We start from the raw sequence: 19,189 nt of genomic DNA, 5'->3' as shown, positions 1-19,189 counted from the left end.
TTAAGGTTTGAAACTTTGAAATACTGCGGAAAGATATATCCATTGTTCGATTGGCGAGGAATAACGCGCTAATATAAATACTATCCTCGAAACCATACTACTAGCCATATTATGTAAGACAAAACTAGGGCTCATCGGTTCCGCTTGATAGCTGATTGCACAGGTAAGTCGGGCATGCACTCGGGCATGATACGCCGGTCGGCCGCGTACACCAACTTATACTTACTAAACAATTGCAAACACCCCATATATAGGTTTTACAAGCTCAACCCAGTTCATAAATATCAAACGTTGCCTTCGTTTTGTATGAACAACAACCTCTAAACAAGCTCTCCATGTCAGCTATCGCTCAGAAAATTCTGGTTGTTGGTGGCAATGGCTTTGTTGGTATGAGCTTTTAACTCTTTATGTCGTACCAGGCCATTTATGACTTTGCAGGCTCCGCCGTTTGTAAGATCGCTCTTGCCCGAGGAATGGAGGTTACCAGTATAAGGTAAGTCATGTGTGCAACTTATAACAATTCTGCCATCCGCGGTGCGACAGCCCTTCTGGAAAACCTTTCAAAACTCCACAAGGCCATACCCCTGCATGGGTAGAACGGGTACGTGCCTCATGTCCACCTCCCAACCGCATCAGTCCACTCAATCCCCAAACAGGTAGAATGGCGGAAGGCTGATGCTATGAATCCAGAGTCATATGCGGACATTCTCCCTGGTGTTGACGCCGTTGTCCACACTGTTGGCACCCTTCTTGATAATACCCAGTACAAGCAGAAGATGAACGAGGGTGATATATTGGGCTTTATCAAATACCTCACGGGCTTTGGCGGTGCTCCTCCAGCAGAACAACGGAGCGCTTACGACACCATGAATTATGAATCAGGTGCGTGATTCCGAACAGCTTCGTTTCAGTGGGCGGTGTTCACGCGTTATCAGCTGTCCGTATGTGTGAAACATTTGTCGCGAGCAAGCCCGTATCTGGACATTCACGTGTTCGTCCCTTCGTCTATGTCTCCGCGGAGGACTTCAACCGACCTCTCGTTTCCTCCCGCTATTTTGAAACGAAACGGGAGGCGGAGCAGCGAATCGAGGAAATCGTACGAGAACATCCTGGATACAAGGGGGTGTTTGTCCGTCCCAGTAAGTATATCTTAGCATCAATCATTCGATTTTAAATAACGAGCTATTCTATACTAGGCATAATATACCATCCGCACAACCGACCAATTACTGTTATTCCAGCCACGATATTTGGTCTATCGGCACGAGTCCATGACGCAATGCCATCGTATATCCCAATGCCTGCTTCGGTTCTTCGGTGGTTAGGCACGTCGGTGTTCCCCAGTGCCGCAGACAAAACTCCTTCTGCCCTGAATTCGATGGCGAACTTGCTCTCGATTCCGCCAATCCATGTCGACCACTTGGCTGAGGCTATCTGTGTTTCCTTGGATCCGGCTAAGGATATACATGGTGTCGTTGGTGTACGCGAAATGCGCCAGCTGATTGGTCTGTCACAGACGGAATCAGAGGAGCCGGCGCCACACACCTAGAACATTGTATACCTTGCATGCTCCCTACTGTACATTTTTTGCTCCTATTAATTATTGGCGATTGCGCGCTAGTTTTATATCAAATTAGCTTCATGACAGGGTGTTATATAAAGATTTAACTCGGGCAAGACTCGGAGACCCAGTGTTTTTGTTATTCGACTTCTGGAAGATATGGCCGAGTCTTCCAGTGAATAAGATGGTGATTCTGATTGGTGGAAATAGATGCAGGAGGAGGCAATATCACCTCGAGCTCAAATTTCATCTGTACAGGACCGCCGACTATTGTACATTAAGACAAGAAGGCGGGGTATATCCAACCCCAGTCTCACACGTAGCTCCAAGAACAGATTGGACCGTGGTACAGGATTCCTGGGACGTGAATAGACACCAGTGCTAGAAAGCGCTGATGATTGGATGTCGTTGCAGTACTTGGTCACTGTGAAGTCTAGACTGAATTGCGTGATTTGCACTTACTTACTTTGGTATGACATGGCAGTCTTCTTAAAATCATTGAAAATAACGACTTCTTCCCCACGTAATAACATCCGTCACTAGCGCTGTCTTTTCCTCTCGCTGAAGCGAAACTTGGTATCTCGCCTCCACGTACGTCCGTACGTATCAATACCCCCAACGAATCCAAATTTACCATCCTAACCGTATCGAACGACATTAAATAAACACAATCATTCGATACTTCCCAGCGGAATATATACCTGACATTAATTAGTCTTCAGCTCTACCCGCTTCCCCACCTCATGAACTTTCTATTCGCCCGCGCCCCGTCAATACGAATCGCCCCCACTCCAACCGCTCCCAGATCCATCTCCCATTCTGTATCAGTCTCAAAAGCACTCCCATTTTATCTCAACAATTTACGCTCAACAGAACAAAATGACGGCAAAGTCTTGCGTATGCTCATGTTTGGAAAGCCCGGTGCTGGCAAGGGAACACTCTCAGCCCGCCTCGTGAAGAAGTATGACATACTGTCACTCTCCACGGGGGACCTTTTGAGGCAGCACATCGCGGAGGGGTGAGGCAGTTTCCACGTGTCACATGTGGCTACTTTGCTGACCCTTGCTTGTCATGGTATCAGAACTGAAATTGGCAGACAAGCAGAGGAAATCGTTGCACAAGGAAACTTACTTCCCGATGATGTCATGCTAAAAGTAGTCGCGAGTAAACTCGAGTCACTCAATAACAGGGTTAGTCTATCATAATCCCCTCACACATGGTTACGGCCCTGAATTAGTGCTCCGTTTAAACAGCATTGGATTTTGGACGGCTTTCCACGAACGTTGGGTCAAGGCAAACTGCTTGATAGCTATCTTCAGTTCGTAATTTTCATCTCATGTTGTCGGCCGCCACGTATTGACTTAAGGGCCTCAGGAACCAAAATACCCCATTAAGTCTTGTTGTCAACTTGGATGTCGCGGACAATGTCATCCTGAGTCGGATATCTGACCGCTGGGTTCATTTGCCATCTGGTCGTGTGTACAACATGTCATACAACCGACCCAAAGTGGATGGCTTCGATGACGAGACAGGTGAACCATTGACGAAGCGACCTGATGATAACCCTGTATGTGCATTCAAAAATGAAATGTTTGCGTAGCAAAGTTCCAACGGATGATTAATCAGGACATATTCTCTCGCCGCCTCAAGCAATTTTACGATTCCACGTCGCCCCTCCTCGCATATTACGCATCACCAGGCAACAAATCGGCACGACTTGTTACTTTGCAAGGCGAGACGTCGGACGAGATTTGGCCGCAGCTAGACGCCGTTGTGCGAAGGTCGTTCCCGGCCGTTCGGGAACGCGCTTCAAGCATTGCCAAGCGGCGGTATAGTCTCAGCGACCCATTTGCAATGGAAAGAGAGAAGCGAGCTATCAAGCGAGCTGCGGCTGGTGATGGGCCTAATCCATCTAAATTCTTTAATTAGCCGTGTTGCGTAGTTGAGTGTTTTGCTGTTCGCTTTTCCGCAATTTCGCCAGTTGTGACTTGTTCGGGTCGATATTGCATGTTTTTTTGTTCTTCCTACGTCTCAACTACGTCTTTCGAATATTCTTGACATCTTACCGTGTTTTTTATCAATTGTATTTTTACGCCTGCAATTACACTGATAGGAATGCAGCATTGGATCACTGCAGTTGGCTACCGACACGTTTCGACATTTTATGTCAGATCTGGACCTGGCTAGAGTATTCGAGACCTAGCCTAGAGCACTCTAGAATACCTTTCGAATGCAATTTCACTGGCGGTAAAAGGTGGTAAAATGTTGGTTTCCCCACTGCGCGAACTCGAACGACTCTTTAGAACTCCAAAACATTTATGTTAACAAGATATTCGGGGCAGGTGTCCCTGATACTATACCATGCACCAGACCATCCTTCTTATGAGTTGAATGAACGAGAATCGAAACTTTAACGAAATGTGTCCATGCAGCGAGGGAGTAAGCTTTGTCTCAAACCACCACTAGTAGCATGTCACCACGGACATCTCTAGCTCACCTTTCCGCGTACAAACGTCTTATCCACACGTCCAGGCCGTCATTTAATTTCGTCGGCCCTCCAGATCCAACTTCCAACCTCCGGCCCATTATATACACCACTAGTACTACCATCTCTTCGTCCTCCCCATCCAAGTCTAAACAGCACCCATACTCCCTCAGAGAATTCTCAGACGATACGGTAGACCACGAGCTACAGTGGACGCTCCATCGAGAACAGCTCGATGCATTCAATCACACATACTGGGCAGAGGTAGGTTCTGCATTATTGTGATTTCAGAACGAACGATTCGAATCGATCACTACCTAGAGTAACGAGCGCTTTGAGGCCGCCAAATCCTCAGTCCTAGCTGCCCTCCCACCCAATGCACCTGCTGAAGCCCATGAGCACGCCTTGTCTGACTTTTACAAGAAGTGGGTGGTCCAGGAACGGGCGCGCCAGGACGAGTATGCCGTAGAGCTCAGGAAACGGACATTTGAGGATCTCTCGCTCTCTGCTAAAGTCAAATTCCAGAGGGCAAAAAAGAGGCTAGCGAGCTGGAGATTTATTTCATTTGTATAGATCTTGCGACTGCAGAACTCGTACGATACTACTCTAGTCCTCTCTTGCGTACCCCAAGTCCAGCATCACCAACTCCCTAACACGATGATACACGTCTCCCAGTCTCAGTCCTTCGACTCCTGAGCTCTCGGCTCTGTAATCTCTCGCTAGATCACCCACCATGTCCTCCTGTATGCCTGGGAAGCGCGACTTGATCTCGGGCATCAAAGGCACCGACAAACATTCGTTCGGGTCAAGGTCGACACCTGGTATTTGAGATAACTGGGGCGAGGGTAGAATAACGCTGAACGCGATGTAAAGCGCAGTTGCACGGAAGCGGGAGGTTAGTTGGGCGTCAGTGATGTTAGCAGTTTCGCGGATGGAGTCCCAGCTGCAAGTGACAATTAAAAGCTGGTGAATGGGATAGGGAAATTGAACATACTCATCGTGATTGTATATTCTACACCACACTCTTTTGAATGAGGATTGTCTCCTCGCATCTGGAATATCCTTGTACGACAGTCGTCATTCCAATGACAAAAATGCCATGAAAAGTGTGACATACCTCAGCATGCGCAAGCAAGTGCAGTGCAGTAGCATAATTCTCCACGCACTCCACATTATCTTGTAGTGTGAGTACGTCTGCCGCATCTTCCAAGCTGAGCGCTTTGCCCTGGAGCATTTGCCTCACAAAAATCTTCATTATCTGCTCATGGAAATCAACATCAAGAATCAAGAGAAACAATAGAAATCTACGCACCCCAAGCAGCCCATGCCTCCGTTCTGCTTTCAATCTTGTTCCTTTAACCCTTATGACCGCATCCACTTGCGCGTCCAGGCTCTGTTTTTGTTTGCCCCGCAAACTGCTGGCAGCTTCCCGGAACTCCTGAAGAATTTTCTCTTGCACTGATATGAAATCCAGGCTATCATGGAACGCTGAACGGCATTTAGTCAAGCACATCGGTGCAAAATGAATTCGAACAGACGTACCATCCAATACAGCCTCATCCGTATCCCCAGCCTCCTGCATCTGCGCTAAATGCGCAAGCTTGCCCACGCTAAGCATAAACTACAACGCCCACCGATCAACACCTGCCTCAATCCAATCACCGAAATCAAATATATATACAACTCACATGCTTAACACCCACATCCCCAGCGCCCTTTGCCTCTCTAAACAATCTTGTGCCAGCAACATTCCACCGTCCCTGCCCCAAATCCCTCAACCACGCCACCGCATCGCATTTGCCTCCTTGTCCCTCCTCCTCTGCCCAGTACTCATCCATATATTTTCCCCACTCACCCCTCCCACTCTCCTCCATCGCAAATACCACCCTTGCTTCCCCATGTACCATACACCATCGTACAGCCTCTCTCGCAAACATTCCACCAAAGCGGTCGACATACTCTTCGATCGTGTGCGCATGCGGATTGGAAGAGGGCGGGTAGACAGTGTCTTGGTGTAATAAGGCAGCGAGAGAGCGGAAGTCGGCGTGGGATGCAGCGAGTGTGAGAGCGTTTGGGAGGTGGGAGGTCAGACCTGTAGATTATGGGGAAATTAGGAAAATGAAAGGGGGAATATTAAAAGATGGGAAAGCGTACGAAGGGTTTCGAGGATCTCGGGGCGGAGCTGGTCGAAGCGTTCTTTGAGCTCTATATGGTCCCTCTCGGAACCAGGTTCGTCTGCTGCTATGGGGCTATCCGTTGATTAGCTTGCTTTCTCTTGGGTTATGTATTAAGACAAACAACTTGCCTGTTAAGCCAATCCAATCTCTCTTGCACACACGCAAAAAAAATTGTCGCGAGCTCCGGGAGAAGTTCTCTCGAGGCGCTTTTAGTGTTTGTTTTGCTCGGATCGAGCGCGAACCTATAACAAAGGAGGGTCACGATACATATTGTAAACGCACCCAAAATATACGCACCTCGTGGCTGTATCAACAAGCTTTAAAACACCGTCGATGGCACTCGGGCGGCTCGTCCAAGGTTTGATCATAGGCAGCTCGACACCATACACAGCAAGATTATACGCTCTATACGAGAGCGCTGCTTGCAGAATCGTCTAGAGCCCGCATCAGAACCATTTCAAGCACATATAAAACATTGAGAGAGTGAGAGGGCAAAAACTCACAACAACAGCACCTCCAACCTCTCTCATGGCTCCTTCTCCAGCCCTCTCAACCCGCTCCACCATGAATGGAATCAGCCGGCCGATCTCTGCTACTCTGTACCTAAAGAAATCTCGGACAACATCGTGTGAAGCGGAGGGGTGTAAAAAAGGGTCGGCAGCTGTGAATGCGTGAATGGCATCAGTGACGAGGGAGTGGGAGGCCCCAGCACTGTTTGGATGTAGTAAGAGGGGTAAAAAAAAGGAAGAGGTAAGTAGAAGACGCACTCTAAATGTTCGTTCATCTGTAACCAAAGTTGATGACACGCATAAAGCTTTTCCGCATCCGTAGCAAGACGCTGGCGGCTGCGCTGCGACATCTTCCCGAGCGCCGCATTATCGTTGATAAAACGTATGAGCCAGCTGAGCCTATCTTTTCGAGAGGTGAGCTGAGAGGTAAGATCATGATTTGGGCGGATGATCTCTGGGTCTTTCCAGTGGAATAAAGGTGTCACGTCAATGATAAAAATCACCGAGCGAAATCATCGAAGAAGAAATCAGCGTCTTTAGAGTAGCCACGAAGATAACATGTACGTACCACTCTCTAGAACGGCCCTGCTTAATCCCTCTGCACCTGCCATGAGTGCCTCGGCATCAACCTCGGGCGGAAACGAAAAATGTAGGGGGTTATCGGGGTTGCTTCCATAAAGTATGGCTTGTGTGAGGAGTGCTCTTATGAGGATCGCGCGACCAGTTCTGTAAACCCCGATTGGCTCAGTCATGCAAACGGGCAAAGAAGGAAGAATGCGACTTACGCCTCATCGAATGATTTAACCCTCCCCAAATCTACTCGGGCACGCATGAGCACGCCCGCTGTTAGTATGAGCATGTCCTCGGGCCCTGCTCCTTCTCCTTCTTCCTGTACTGCAGGAAAAGTGTGTGTTTGGGGTTGGACTGGTGGGAGTACACCGAGTCCGAGTATCTGATCTGTGTTGGGTGCTTTTAGGGTGAGGCGATCCTGATAGGGAGAGTCTATCCGGAAGGGGATGAGTTGTTGCTGGATTATGGCAGGCTGAGACGAAGACGCACCCCGAGCACAAAACACGACCACATCTACGAATCTGATCGCTACGATTGCACCTCCCCCGAGGAGTGTCAGACGAGGGTGCAAGGGCGCCGATGCGGCTGTCTATGAGCACACTCTTTAGCTAGAAATTACACAGAGCCAAGATAGAGTCCCACCGTAGCATATGACACTCCCGTAACACCATTTATCTTCATGCCTCCACCTATGCCTTCTATCACACATCCATCTCCACCTCCCTCCAACTTCCCAACCTCACCCTGCTTCGTGCTAGCACTAAGTCTGACAAGCGCATATATCCTTCTCGGTACCGCTGCGCCCATACCAAACCCGCCGTACTGGTCAAGTGCCATCGCAGCCGTCTCTTGCTCGGACCCAGCGTATGAGACGAGAACAATGAGCGTCCCATCGCTATAGACACTGCAATCAGCTAAAATCTCAAGCCAACATGATCAAAATGCACCTCTCCACGCCCAAATCGACACCCTCCAGATCCTCCACGTTCCCCACTGCTTCTCGGACATCCACTTCACCCTGTAACACCTCCTTATTCAAGCTCCACCTCTGCACGCGGGTCTCGCTGAGGGTCCATAGTTCCTTATCCGTTGCCATGCCCCTTCCAACCTCGCCACTACCAGAACCAAGAGCAAGGGCAGATATATTTCCCAGTGTAGGCTGGGGAGCAGGAGTAGACCAGAGGAGACGCGCAAAAGAGAGCCCAGGTGCGGGCGGTGGTGCAAAGAGCCTTGCTGAGAGCGTATGCCGCCCGCTTTGAGATGTGAGCGTGAGTCTAAATAGACGTCCATGCGAGGTAGACGCAATGTAGATTTGACCCTGCGGGCGTACGTCAACACAAAAGATATATGAGCGTGCTGAGACACCTACGTCGACCCTAAGTAATCCAGACGTATACTCTCCCTCTCCAAGCTCCAGATTAATGCTTTCGAAGCTGCCGCCGCCCGCTAGACCACTTGTTATGCTGTCCCAGAAGCGGATGTCACCGCGGATGGAGAGAAGAACAAGACCAGGTTCTGAGCGTGACCTAGATGGAACAAGAGCATGAAATGGTGCAGATGGAGGTTGTGCGTAATCTTGGGAGGAAGGTGGACAAGGGAGGATATAGCATGTAGTTGGTTTGGTGTGATGCCAAACGAAGCAGGTGTTTGAGGAGGCAGCAAGAGCGTACCCCGTAATGGTATCGACTGCACCTGTCCAAGACTGAGAATAAAAATCTGTGTACGGTCAATATTATTTTCGGCGCTTGGATGAATTGAGTTGAGCAGATAGACGTACCAGCACCCTTTAACTCGCGCCTGACTTCAAACGGGAGTGCAGCATGGAAAGCAACACTGATCTCGTCCGTGCGCGCGTAGACGGTCTCCCTCCCTGATCCCAGCACACGTTCATTATACATTTGCACGTCGTCGACGTCCATGACGTCTGGTACCATAGTGATATCCTCGGTGCGCCTGGAGGGTGTGCCGGCAGGGCGTACACTGACCATGCGGCGCTGTCTAGGCGGCGTCACTGATTGACGCGGCGTAGCGTATCTGTGCGTTTTTCGTGGTGCAGGCGACGCCATCCTTGCCTAAGCTTACAGTGAGGTCCTCAATACATTGTACAATACTTACTCTTTAGACTTTGATCCAGTGATACAAACAAACATCAACACCTGCTCATCGCACTCCACGACGAGTAATATAGTATGCTAGGCATAGAAGACTATGGCAGCGACGTCGACAGTGAAAACGAAGCACTGCCCACTGCGTCGTTGTCTAAACCAAAATCACCAGCACTAGCGCCATCGAAACCCTCAGGCCTCTCCCTCCCTGCACTCAAATCATCTGGCTCGTCAAGTTTCTCACTCCCACCACCAACCAAAACAAAACGCACAAAGAAGATCGAAATCACGCTCCCCTCACTTCCTTCAAATGATTCTGATACAGACGACCGACCACCAGCCAAGAAACCCCGAATCACACCTAGCAAAGGGGCAGGCGCGTCATCCCTTCTCAACATGCTACCCGCGCCTACCCAGCCTCTGCCCGTCAAACTCAAGAAGGTTGAACGCGTGCTTGGAGGCGGAAACGGTCCAGGGCTACTGTTTCATGCACCAGTGAGCGTGCAAGAGGATGGCGAAGGAGATGGCGAGGAGGCATCCACGGCTTTCCTACCCCCTTCGCTCAAGAAGGGCAAATCCAACGTCGACCTAGATCGTGAGGACCATAAGCCTCAAGCGCTGTCAAAGGCACCCGCTGTGAACTTCTTCTCTCTTGGTATGTTCCCTGTGACTCTGCGTTTCTTTTTCTAATTACCTGCAGGCACCTCTTCAAGAACTAATTCTACAGCGCCCTCTACATCCACGCCATCAAGCACATCTATACCAACTGTCTCATCTGCCCCTGAGGTGACCTCGTTCACTCCCCCAACTCCGACACCTACCGATCCCTACCCTGGATACTACCTCCTCCCCTCTGGTGCCTGGGCCGCTCACGATCAAGCATATTACGCCACATTCGTCAAAAAGTGGCAGAAAGAGTATGACGCCCAGGTCCGTGCGCTCGAGCGAGGTGAGGTGGAAAGAGAGGCAGAAGAAGCGGCGGAGGTCAACATGCAGACAGAGATGGAGAAAGCGCGGAAAGAGATAAAGGAGAGGGAGGACAGGAAGGCTCTTACGGGCATCAAGACTGGTGAGCCAGAAGGACCACGGATGAACATACAGGTCTGTATGTTGTTCTTGATGTTTCCGATGCGTGGTAGACCAGCCCTCACAATGCTACTCTCTACAGGGCGCAAAACTGGGCTCGACAGCCCGTTCACGACATCAATTGACGACGCTCCTCACAGATGCTTACCACAATCGGGAGGCACTGGAGGAGAAGATCGCACAGGCACGCAGGAACAGGAAAGAGGCAGGGAACAAGTATGGTGAGTGTCTTTTCCCCTGTGGCCTCTCCGTTACATATCACTTCAATCTTCCAGGTTTCTAGGTTCCCGGGAATCATTTTATATGTTATGGATATGCTGCTACTACTATGAGGGTATGCATAATATTTACGAGATGGGCTATGCTACATATTTAATAGATCCACGTCTGTCCATTTACCATGCTCAATGCGCCGAGGTTGGACCCGCTCTTCTCACTGCCGTGACTTGTGTGACTGTACGTCTCACCTGGCAGCAGAGAATTCTGCCCGCAAATGTTATCGTCTGCAACCACAAGGGAAAAGAACACGCACTTGTGACACTCTTCGTTCCCTCACTAATCGCATGCTTTGCAAGCTCTCCAGGAAGAATAAGCCTCACTGCCGTCTGAATCTCGCGCGAGGAGATGGTAGATTTCTTTGTGTATGATGCAAGCTCTGCATAACAGGAAGGGCATCAGTCACTGCCAAAATAAAACAAAAACAATCAAAATGACGTACTGCTCGCTTCGGTGGCGATCCTTTCGAACAGGTCATTTACGAATGAATTCAAAACGCCCATTCCCTTGTTTGATATTCCAGTATCGGGGTGGACCTGTCTCAGCACTAGCAGGGATGACATGTCAGCGAGTTATTGCATCCGAATGCGAATGGGCGAACACACCCTTGTAAATATAACTGCTGTACGTCTCCTTCCTTGCCTTCTTACGCTTCTTTTTCATATCACCATCCTCTTTAGAAGGTGCTTTCCTAGCTGCTTTCTGTCCCGCTGACGACACGGGTGCTTTAGCAGCTTTGGAAGCGGGCGCCTTGGATGCGGTTGAATTAGGCTACGTCAAAGGTGAGCGAGTTGTCAGTTCGGGCATTGAACTAATATACCTTGAACGGCATGCTTGCTCAAAGCAAAGTAAAAGTAAAGAAAACACCGAAAACACGTAAACGCCCCTACTAGGACGCGTCGCGCTTTATACCAGCCGACGAGCTCCCAAGCGGAGTTTGAAGCGCTGCGGCGGTCTTGTTGGAATAGGAAGGTTGCTTTTCGGGCGCCCGCCTAGCTCAATCGGATAGAGCGTCAGACTTTTACGACTATCGGCTCCGTTTGACGTAATCTGAAGGCTGCGAGTTCGACCCTCGCGGTGGGCTATCGTTTACTTTTGCTATTTTGTCCTGTGATATAAAAAGCATGGTTTTACTTTGGTACGACTAATTACCAGCGGTCCGTCTTGTCGGAACTTCGCTTCCAACGATTCATCTTCTTTTTGGGCTAATCTTGCCCCCTGCCTCGTTAGGACTGGCGTGCAGCCGTGGCGGCAGCGGGCCTAGACTCGGTTATACACTATTCTTGCTCCATCTCTGAGATGGGAAGTGATTGAGTCTTTGCCACTCCACGGAGTCTCTCCACTTGCTCATGGTGTATAAGCCAGGGTGGTCATAAGACTAGGCAGGTCCCTCGTTCAACGAATCTGTCTACGACAAAAAAAGAAGTTAATTAGATACTATGACAAATGTTAACATCCAACGGCCGGAACTATTGTCTCAAGGATATTTCAGATGAAGGAAGATTTATGATGAATACACATCGAGACGAAGCAGCTAACAGCAAGGTCAGTACGGCTCGTTTCTTCACTCGTGCTAACGGGTTGTCCGTTGTGCTCTCGAATTATGCACAGCAGTACCAGCATTAGAGTAGCGGTCTCCCCTAGACTAATATTCGAATGAAGATAGTAGTATAGATTGAGATGAAGATAACACTTACTAGTCTTTTCAACATCTTGGTAGTTGGGCAATAACGCATTGCCTCATGGTTAACGCATGGCCCACCACTGTGGCCTGAAATAAACGATGAGTAACGAGGAGGAATAACTATTTCCCTTTGATTGGCCTCTAGACCTGTCATCAAACATATCGTGGCTCGAAAGTTCATGACAGAAAATAAACGGGTCAGATTATCTTGAAGCAATCCGCAGTCCATCTTCAGCGAAGCAAACATGCGCTCAGAATAATATTTCATGAAAGACGCTTGACGTCAAAGTCTGACAACCAGATAGGAGTCTGTGTAAGAGGATCCTGCGATACATATCACTCAAGATAATTCTAGTGCTTGCCTTCCTCCGTGCTCTGTACTTCAGGCACCGACCGAGCACGATTCACCCACCCTCCGATGATCCATGATCCTGCGAATAAACCGAGCAAGACCCAAATTCCTTTGGTTTGCTCATTGTTGAGAGGTCTAGACTTTGCGTGCAAATCAGGCCCTTGCTCCTTGGCAGCCCGTACCACATTCGAGACCGCCTCGCCAACTCGGAAACTCCGCTGCAGTCCAAGATCATCGGCCAGGTCACGTAAAAAGCCAGATTCAATCGCGGGTTTAGCTTGACCTTCTGACTCGATAACCTCCACTTCCTCAATGATCACACCGTCCTGAGGCTTTTCAAGGTTGTAGGTGGGACCACCATCAGGGTGGGTCGCAGACCCCGAAACGACATATAATTTTGGGTGAGAAGGCTCTATGGGCTCGGGTTTCGGACTGGAGGAATCCCAAAAATCGGGAACGAAGGGCTGAGGGGATGATCATCAGATGTGAAAATACAAAGATTTTACATGTGACAGGCTCGATATGGTCGTTGTCAGACAAGGAATAAAACCGTTAGGCCCGTAACTTCAATCGGACCGCCTCATCGATCAAGGAAAGAGGGGAAATACTCACTACTTGAACGGGTTCACATGGCCCATCTTGAGAGAGGTTGGGCAATCTGACCAAGAAAAAGTCGGGCGTCTTTGAAGCACTTGCATGTTGGGATGCAGGCGGTATGCCCGGTGATGCAGCTTGTGCTGGAGCGGCAGACGAAGACGCACTGCGAGATGCGGCGGGTGTGGGCTGCGAAAAAGGAAGAGCTCTAGATTCCTCATGCACCTGAATTCGGTTTATGATGTCAGATTTGTTGCCCTTGCTGATAGTACGATCAGTTCGGGCTCCAATGCGAATAAGATGAAGAGAACAAAACAAAAGCGGTAAATCGTAGGAGCCGAAAGTGACTCACGTCGAAAGACCTCGGGTTTTCGCTTCATGACGCAAAGTGGCCAGAGTCTCATTTTCCCAAGTTCGAGAGAGAAGGACGGTAGAAACAAAATTCCTGTGGTTTACAGTGAAGCGTGAAGCATTTGTTATAATTTTTTGGCGCACGACAGCTCGAAACATGATTTTGATGTTTGGTTTGGTTGCATGATTTGGAGCACCCAAGTTCCGTGCTGTTACCACGTGCCACGCCATCTACACAGCTTGATGTACGAGTCACATCTGAATTATGATTATCGAATGATTGGATTGACATTGGAAGTCCTTTGTCAGGCTCATATCGACCTCGGGCCAAGGGTTATCCGCTCTGTGGGTATTGATTATCATCAAACTTGGCTAAAGAAAGTTCTCGTGAGTCCGGGTCCTGGGATTGAATTGAGCGCTTGATGACTTGATCTATCTTTTGCAGCAATTGGCTCCTTGCCTCGTGTTTCTATCGCGTGTTCTCGACCTGCTATAATCAAAAATCCTTTTTCAATTTGGCATGACTCTTTTCCTCATACTCTAATCCCCAGCCCTCCGTTATTTCAGCTATGCTTCTCTCTCCAGCGTAAGAAAAGGCCACAGATCTCCCAATTATCAGCCTTCAAATGTTTTCTTCATGCAGATCAACCAGCGCCAGTCTCCCTACTCAATCTTTTTGGGGAAAGTTCAAGAAAAAAGACAAGGAAAGCGAGTTCCGGGAGAGGCAAGCCCAAATGGCGCTTGCACGACAACGACTCCTCACACTTGCTTACGAGGATATGGAGACAGTGAGAGTGGTACGAACATTTCCCCTTCGCCCTCATATTCTCTTGTAACCTCTTTCTTCCACCACAGCTACCTAATAGTTTCCCCGTAAGTGGCGGTGGTCGTTGCCCGTGTCCGGCTGATTTGTTCCTGCACAGGAACTCGAAGCGGTAGCTAGAGATTGGACAAAACCTCCCCCAGATGCCGTCTTCGGCCTGCGTGTTCCTGTTGAATTCGCATCCCTTCATGCCTCTGTAAGTTGGCGCCGTCGGGTTGGATGATATCTTCTGACGTCATTGCCAGCGGCTGGTTTCCGGGCCTTATATCTATGTGCGTGATCAAGGATTTATTTCTGATATGTATGGCTCATGGCAGATATGAGTAGTTGACAGGCGAGGATTCATACCAAATTGCGATAATGGGCGTGCAGGGGCTGCGGGTGGAGATCGTAAGCGACGCCCCTCCGCCACCTGATGAACCACCGTAAGTTTGGTGCCGTGATCATGAATTAGTCTAAGCTAACTGTGTCATAGGCCACCACCGTAAGTACACTTTTGAGTCAGCCATACACTACTTGAGATGTCTTCAGTCCGCCGCCAGTCACGGAAATGCCTGCTACGTTCAATCTGGAGCTCGTGCCCGGCCAACACGTGGTCCTAGAAACAACCGTTGCTTCTGCTGATGACGTCGATATGGCCCGCATGGAAGACGGTACCGTTGTCGATGGCCAGTTCTGGGGCAAGCTGAACATAGTGCATGACGGCGGCACTCACACTGTCGACTTCACAGGCACCCGTATACTCAACCCTGACGTCCCACCCGACATGCTGTTCGATTCGCGTGTCATGAGTAAACTCACGACCGCTGCCAAGCCTTCTTCTGTCAAATGTCACCTGAGCATCCTTTCACCCGCACAGCAGTATTGCGATGTCATTCTCTCAGTCAACCCGCTATGGAGGCTTGAACTTACATGGCCTCCTGCGCAACCAGTTAACGAAACCAAAGTGAAATATTTTCTACGTGTTCACCCTGGTGGTGCGCTCGAGCATTTTGAGAGTGAGATGGTTACGACGTCGTTATATTACGAAGCTGTGTAAGTGCAATGCCTCTCATCCCTGGATCATTGATCCTGATAATATGCAGACCAGACCCAACGATGGTCGACCCTAATGATTTTATTGCACCCCGAAACGGATACGCTATGACTTTCCGAGATTTTGTGCCCCACCTTATGAGCGTCCTAGACCAGCTAGGCATGTCCATGCATGCGCGAACCAACTTCATCAAGTACGCTCTATGCCATTCGTCTGATATGGGCTGACACTGACACTGACGTACGCAGTAACAACATCTCTGCATTTTCAGCCCACAAAAACATTGCCTACCGCTTCCTCTCCCCTTCGAAGATCGCAGCCGCAATTGACATTTCAGTTACCTCTGACCCCTGCGTCTTTACGCGCCTATTTCTTATCTTCCGCGGGTTATCGGACGACGATGTGGGACTGTTTGCAGGTGCAGGCGAGAAGGAAGCGAATTCGGTCAACTGGAGGGAGATTGTGGGTTGGAGCGAGAATTCGAAGGACACGACTCAGTTTAGGCTTCTTGAAACTTCTGTGTTTGAAGTTACCTAGGAGGGGGATATACCTTTGAGCCGAGGTGAATAACCGATCTTCCCACCTCCAGGCGTGTCCCTCATTTCTTCGGTGATTCTTTGTTGCTCGTCAGGGATTAGCACTCTTCTTTTTTGCGACGCCCACTTTTTTGAAACATCTCCGCATTTGATATCTTAGAACATTGTCGGGCTATACCATCGCTGTCCTGCACATGCTTTCTTGTCATGTCCGCAACTATTATATCTATTCGATATCTGCTCTTCCTGCGCAACTTCATATTTATCTGGTCTTGCATCATTTTGACGACCCTGGCTTTTCTGCAGTTTCCTTTAGCGATTTCTCTTCATGATATGTTGTATGCGCAATTTCTGTACCGTAGTCGATATTGAAATTGTAGGTGATCCAAGAGACAGGGGCCGTGGTGCAAATACGCGTGACCGTGACGTCACGCGACGCGTCTGTATTGGTCTCACCGATCTTGTCTTCAATTACTTACCTATCAATGTCCGAGTTAACAGCATAGTAAGTTCACTTCATTTTTGTGTACAGCCCCGTGATAAGTATCCAACTCAAGTGAACTTGAGCGTGAAGCCAACATCGTGCGCAACCGCGCGCTCCTTGAGGAGCTTGATCTCAAGGATGCCGTCACTCAACTCGGCATTCCGCTCAAGCCCAAGCCTGCCACCAGAACGAGAGCGAAGCCTATCCAACCTGCGAAGACAGTGAAACGAGCGCGCGAAGTTGTAGAGGCGCCTCGTAGGCAGAGTGCACGTCTCAAGAAAGAGGTCGTGGATCCAAATGAAACTGCTGCCCAGAAGAAGCAGCGGGAGGTGAGCGCCAGTATGACTGCAGTCTTTCAGCATTTATCATTGATCACGTTGCAGGAAGAACAAAAGAAAAGACGCCAAATCGAAGAGCAAGAACGCCTCGAGGCTGAGGAGAAAGCTCGTCTTGCAAAACGCCCCAGACATCAAGAACTGGATCTTACTACGTTAGGGGAAAAACTAGAGGAGCCAGAACTCAGCTCACTCCGATCGTCTTTGCAAGCTGTCACAAATGTCCCATTACCAAAACGCACCGCAGATGCGGATGCATTTGTATTCGATGAAGACCGGAAGGATGAAGATGAAGTCAAAGAATTGAGAGAAAAACTTCAGAAGCTGAGGGTAGTGTCTCGTGCCAAGGTGACTGTAGACAGAGTCTACAGCGCTGCCTACCACCCTGATGCTACCAAGGATCTAGTGTTCTTTGGAGGTAAGGTGCCATGATCAAGTTATTGGCAAGTCGCTGACATACAAACATGCATGTAGACAAGCACGGTCAAATTGGAATATGGGATGCCAGAGCTCCCGTAGATGAGGTTGAAGATGAAGACGGCGACATCTCTGCAGACCATAGAGAGGGCGGGAAACATTGGCGCCTCCAGTGTCACTGGCCAGCTTCTTCGACATCGTCAATATCTTCCCTAAAATTCGACCCGGTTGATGCGCATAGTGTAAAGACCTAATTTTTTCATGGAATATATGCACTAAAAACATTTCTATAGCTATTTACGACCTCATACGATGGCACAATACGCCGATTTTCTTTCGTCTCTGGGATTTCGCAAGAGATATTCTCTTCAGAATACCTCATCACAAGCATAGACCTTCCAGTCGGTGGCCACGAAATGTGGATATCCGACGATTCCGGCGGCCTTACCCACCTTGATCTCAGGGAACCCAAAGACAAAGCCTGTTGGTATGGTCTGTCAACTGCAAAAATTGGCACCGTTAGCATTAACCCGACAAGTCCGCATTTCTTGCTCACGGCGTCGAACAGCCGTGAATTGAAGTAAGATATGATTATCATCTATACCTTGTCTTCTTTTCTCAACAGTGGATTTCCAAGGGTGTGGGACAGCAGGAAGCTACAGAATTTGACCTCCACAACTGGCCCATATCAACTCAGCCAACACTGTTGAAGACTTGGCCCATTCAAAGAAGGAAAGGGTGTTGTTCGCGGTATATTCCAACATGGAAAATCGGTGAGCTCAGCATATTGGGACCCGAGAGGGAGAAGCATCGTCAGTACGAGCTATGACGATGTAATCAGGTAGGTGTGGTGATATATGTCAGCATCAAGACAAACTGACGGGTTTACAGTATGGGATTTGGATGTTGCGAAGTACAGTTCATCACCCGCTTTCCCCTCCTTCACGCCATTCCGCGGGATGAAACACAACTGTCAGACAGTAAGGACCAGCCCCATCATCGTACTCCTTTCTCCTATTGACACTTCCCAGGGCAAATGGGTGACTATCCTTCGTGCGGTCTGGAATCCCAACCCAGACGTGTTCCCCCACTTCACAGTCAGTAATTTTTACAACTGGGCGCAGCCTATCGTCCGACTAATGGCGTTGCAGATCGGGAATATGAATCACACTGTGGACATATATTCATGCAAGGTACTCACCCACACATTAGCTGGACCCGTTTGGCTGGCTCTGACATTTTGAATTTTAGGGACACTTGATTGCAAGACTCAAAGACAGTCGGTAGGTGATTTGAGTTCTGGTTGACCGTAACTACTTTATCATCTCAGAATTACTGCTACACAAGCTGTAACATGTTCCCCACCAAGCGTTGTCGAAAGATGTGCAACAGGAAACGCAAGTGGGCTTGTTTGTGTACTCTGGGCACCACCAGATGTAGAGTGACAGTATCTAGTTCACCCCGTTGTATGCCATTTACTCCTTTTATAGCACCTAGGTGAATCAATTCTGTCACTGCAAATGGTGAAAGCCCATCTGCCCTGGGGTTACGAATATCGGGAAGTGTCTAACCATTTGGGTTTCAAAGAGATGTCTCACAGTCGCCTACTTCAGTAACTCGTAAGGCATCTAAAGTTGAAGGCAGGCGTTGTGCCAGGCTTCAGAAGGCGTCAATGTAGGCCCTTTTTACTCCCGACTTTCTCCTCTTTGCACCTCCCTCAAGGACTATCACAGAAACGAACACCCGAAGCTGCCCGACACTTGTATGTACTCGAATAATCTTCTGCGTCAGGTTTCATATCTCTCACA

The 19,189-nt window shown here is 49.0% G+C and overlaps 9 protein-coding genes and 1 non-coding gene across 10 annotated transcripts; 7 read left to right on the top strand and 3 right to left on the bottom strand.

Moving 5' to 3' along the window:
• Nucleotides 1-187: 187 nt before the first annotated feature.
• EDB93DRAFT_1120338 (mitochondrial protein) lies at nucleotides 188-1,999 on the top strand. Its single transcript, XM_041448487.1, has 6 exons — nucleotides 188-387; nucleotides 439-493; nucleotides 544-601; nucleotides 657-882; nucleotides 936-1,139; nucleotides 1,197-1,999. The coding sequence occupies exons 1-6, from the start codon at nucleotides 336-338 to the stop codon at nucleotides 1,547-1,549; spliced, it is 948 nt and encodes a 315-aa protein (XP_041311924.1). The 5' UTR covers nucleotides 188-335; the 3' UTR covers nucleotides 1,550-1,999.
• A 40-nt stretch (nucleotides 2,000-2,039) lies between these two features.
• On the top strand, nucleotides 2,040-3,819 carry EDB93DRAFT_1198813 (adenylate kinase). Its single transcript, XM_041450915.1, has 5 exons — nucleotides 2,040-2,579; nucleotides 2,643-2,751; nucleotides 2,815-2,879; nucleotides 2,936-3,128; nucleotides 3,188-3,819. The coding sequence occupies exons 1-5, from the start codon at nucleotides 2,305-2,307 to the stop codon at nucleotides 3,488-3,490; spliced, it is 945 nt and encodes a 314-aa protein (XP_041311923.1). The 5' UTR covers nucleotides 2,040-2,304; the 3' UTR covers nucleotides 3,491-3,819.
• Nucleotides 3,820-3,856: 37 nt separating this feature from the next.
• Nucleotides 3,857-4,636, top strand: EDB93DRAFT_652389 (uncharacterized protein). The gene is made up of 2 exons (XM_041456994.1): nucleotides 3,857-4,310; nucleotides 4,368-4,636. Exons 1-2 carry the CDS (start codon nucleotides 4,032-4,034, stop codon nucleotides 4,617-4,619), a joined length of 531 nt encoding a protein of 176 aa, XP_041311922.1. The 5' UTR covers nucleotides 3,857-4,031; the 3' UTR covers nucleotides 4,620-4,636.
• Nucleotides 4,492-9,584, bottom strand: EDB93DRAFT_652382 (uncharacterized protein). Its single transcript, XM_041456993.1, has 19 exons — nucleotides 9,418-9,584; nucleotides 9,080-9,369; nucleotides 8,672-9,018; nucleotides 8,250-8,620; nucleotides 7,945-8,197; nucleotides 7,792-7,891; nucleotides 7,518-7,734; nucleotides 7,301-7,458; nucleotides 6,991-7,192; nucleotides 6,727-6,934; nucleotides 6,521-6,657; nucleotides 6,352-6,465; nucleotides 6,201-6,295; nucleotides 5,735-6,138; nucleotides 5,589-5,667; nucleotides 5,359-5,534; nucleotides 5,164-5,304; nucleotides 5,041-5,108; nucleotides 4,492-4,989 (listed from the first exon to the last, which is right to left on the bottom strand). Exons 1-19 carry the CDS (start codon nucleotides 9,450-9,452, stop codon nucleotides 4,653-4,655), a joined length of 3,732 nt encoding a protein of 1,243 aa, XP_041311921.1. The 5' UTR covers nucleotides 9,453-9,584; the 3' UTR covers nucleotides 4,492-4,652.
• EDB93DRAFT_1076791 (mitotic checkpoint regulator, MAD2B-interacting-domain-containing protein) lies at nucleotides 9,492-10,776 on the top strand (the record flags this gene model as incomplete). The annotated part of the gene is made up of 3 exons (XM_041445270.1): nucleotides 9,492-10,062; nucleotides 10,108-10,508; nucleotides 10,576-10,776. The coding sequence occupies 3 exons, from the start codon at nucleotides 9,492-9,494 to the stop codon at nucleotides 10,774-10,776; spliced, it is 1,173 nt and encodes a 390-aa protein (XP_041311920.1).
• Nucleotides 10,753-11,971, bottom strand: EDB93DRAFT_652356 (histone-fold-containing protein). Its single transcript, XM_041456992.1, has 5 exons — nucleotides 11,590-11,971; nucleotides 11,375-11,540; nucleotides 11,212-11,316; nucleotides 11,026-11,148; nucleotides 10,753-10,976 (listed from the first exon to the last, which is right to left on the bottom strand). The coding sequence occupies exons 1-5, from the start codon at nucleotides 11,599-11,601 to the stop codon at nucleotides 10,957-10,959; spliced, it is 426 nt and encodes a 141-aa protein (XP_041311919.1). The 5' UTR covers nucleotides 11,602-11,971; the 3' UTR covers nucleotides 10,753-10,956.
• EDB93DRAFT_t20 lies at nucleotides 11,756-11,853 on the top strand. Its single transcript has one exon. It is a non-coding gene; the product is annotated as a tRNA-Lys (tRNA).
• An 833-nt stretch (nucleotides 11,972-12,804) lies between the features above and the next one.
• On the bottom strand, nucleotides 12,805-13,909 carry EDB93DRAFT_1237987 (uncharacterized protein; the record flags this gene model as incomplete). Its single annotated transcript, XM_041451494.1, has 3 exons — nucleotides 12,805-13,269; nucleotides 13,418-13,661; nucleotides 13,752-13,909. The coding sequence occupies 3 exons, from the start codon at nucleotides 13,907-13,909 to the stop codon at nucleotides 12,805-12,807; spliced, it is 867 nt and encodes a 288-aa protein (XP_041311918.1).
• Nucleotides 13,910-14,376: 467 nt separating this feature from the next.
• On the top strand, nucleotides 14,377-16,146 carry EDB93DRAFT_1077407 (uncharacterized protein; the record flags this gene model as incomplete). Its single annotated transcript, XM_041445314.1, has 9 exons — nucleotides 14,377-14,547; nucleotides 14,606-14,623; nucleotides 14,674-14,769; nucleotides 14,819-14,845; nucleotides 14,901-14,998; nucleotides 15,049-15,057; nucleotides 15,105-15,608; nucleotides 15,659-15,802; nucleotides 15,858-16,146. The coding sequence occupies 9 exons, from the start codon at nucleotides 14,377-14,379 to the stop codon at nucleotides 16,144-16,146; spliced, it is 1,356 nt and encodes a 451-aa protein (XP_041311917.1).
• Nucleotides 16,147-16,594: 448 nt separating this feature from the next.
• On the top strand, nucleotides 16,595-19,173 carry EDB93DRAFT_1120297 (WD40-repeat-containing domain protein). Its single transcript, XM_041448486.1, has 11 exons — nucleotides 16,595-16,650; nucleotides 16,703-16,958; nucleotides 17,013-17,382; nucleotides 17,439-17,623; nucleotides 17,675-17,961; nucleotides 18,094-18,222; nucleotides 18,253-18,361; nucleotides 18,413-18,478; nucleotides 18,533-18,574; nucleotides 18,633-18,664; nucleotides 18,712-19,173. Exons 1-11 carry the CDS (start codon nucleotides 16,631-16,633, stop codon nucleotides 18,824-18,826), a joined length of 1,611 nt encoding a protein of 536 aa, XP_041311916.1. The 5' UTR covers nucleotides 16,595-16,630; the 3' UTR covers nucleotides 18,827-19,173.
• Nucleotides 19,174-19,189: the final 16 nt, after the last annotated feature.

The sequence above is a fragment of the Suillus bovinus genome (genome assembly GCF_016758785.1).
Source record: "Suillus bovinus strain UH-Sbo-P2 chromosome Unknown EDB93scaffold_5, whole genome shotgun sequence".
NCBI classification, from domain to species: Eukaryota; Fungi; Basidiomycota; class Agaricomycetes; order Boletales; family Suillaceae; genus Suillus; species Suillus bovinus.
Note: the sequence above shows the minus strand (reverse complement) of the source record. Positions and strands in the feature narration are given on the sequence as shown.